Source organism: Trypanosoma cruzi, genomic scaffold, assembly GCF_000209065.1.
Source record: "Trypanosoma cruzi strain CL Brener 1047053516499 genomic scaffold, whole genome shotgun sequence".
Taxonomy (NCBI): domain Eukaryota; phylum Euglenozoa; class Kinetoplastea; order Trypanosomatida; family Trypanosomatidae; genus Trypanosoma; species Trypanosoma cruzi.
The window spans coordinates 93,382-94,566 of NW_001849421.1; the positions used below are offsets into that span (position 1 = coordinate 93,382).

Genomic DNA, 1,185 nt, shown 5'->3' on the forward strand with positions numbered 1-1,185 from the left:
TAAGGTTCAGTTCTTTAGCAAACTGAACAACGAATATGCGCATGGTTCTTTTTGTCTTGGACGCAAGGACTATTTACGTTTTGTCAGGGCCGCATGTTCTTTATTTTCACGCCGCTTTATTCGTGAGAGGATGCTTGAGTGTTGCTTTGAGCTTCAACATGACCAGATGGATATGGTGCGTTTAGAACTTGCGCGTACGCTGCCATGCTTGCGTAGGGTTCTCGAATTGTCAACGTCAGGGAGCGCGTTTGAGGAGTACCAGGACATGATACACCGTCTGCAGATGGACGAAAGCAGCGAGGTGCGGGCCTTAACCCAAAGCGGACTGGAGATAATCGAACTGCGTGACCGGGGACTGAAACGTGACGCTGGTAGAATAAAATTTGAGGAGGAGAACAGGGAGGATAGGCGACGCGAGCAGGCGGAGGGGCAGCTGCTGGATGTAGCGAAGGAGTACGATAAGGCAGAGCGCCGCTCCAAGCTCCGCGACCTGCTGAAGACCGAGCGCGAGAAGGAGCAGGCGGAGTTAGTGCGCAAGAGTGGAACTGTCAGGCGTCTGGTAAAAGGAGCAACGGTCCAGGCAACGCCCACCAAGCTCTCGCGCCCAATACCAAAGACACAAACGACATATTCCGGAGGTGCCACCTTTCAGAAGAAAGTGCAGCGATAAAAATAAAATAAAAAATGATGAAATTGAAATGTAAGAAAAGAAATGGGATTGGCGTAACCGTATAGTGAGGATCACCTACAGAGTTATGTTTACCGTGTATGGAGTGACGGAAGAGAGGAAGAATCTCGCTGATATTTTACCCGAAGCATCGTTTTCCTATCGTGACAGTTTTTTTTTTTTTTCGTTCTCCTCCCCTTAACCCTCCTATTCATCCTGTTTTTCTTTTCTTTATTTTACCTTCGTTGCCGGTACGTTACTCCTGTTGTCAGTCTACATATATAAGGATATATTCTTTTATGCGTGTGCTTTCTACATGCCAAGAGGAAAGGTGGGGTGAATGGCACGGTGGGATACACGTTATGATGTATTTTGTTTGACGATGATGCAGTGGTCGCCCTATTAGGGCATTTTTGTGCTGTTCATTTTTGTTTATTTGTTTTTCTTGCGCAACAAGGCCCTGTCCCATTGCATTTTTGACCCGTCTGGATTAAACTTGGTGAAATTGGTTTGATTTT

General features: G+C 46.7%; 1 protein-coding gene across 1 annotated transcript, besides 1 other annotated feature; it reads left to right on the plus strand.

The window, feature by feature from the left end:
- On the plus strand, positions 1-670 carry Tc00.1047053479883.10 (hypothetical protein, conserved; the record flags this gene model as incomplete). The annotated part of the gene is made up of 1 exon (XM_797095.1): positions 1-670. A coding segment is annotated over one exon (670 nt), but the record flags the coding sequence as incomplete, so codon positions are not given.
- Positions 1-1,185: a sequence feature (heterozygous, non-Esmeraldo-like haplotype).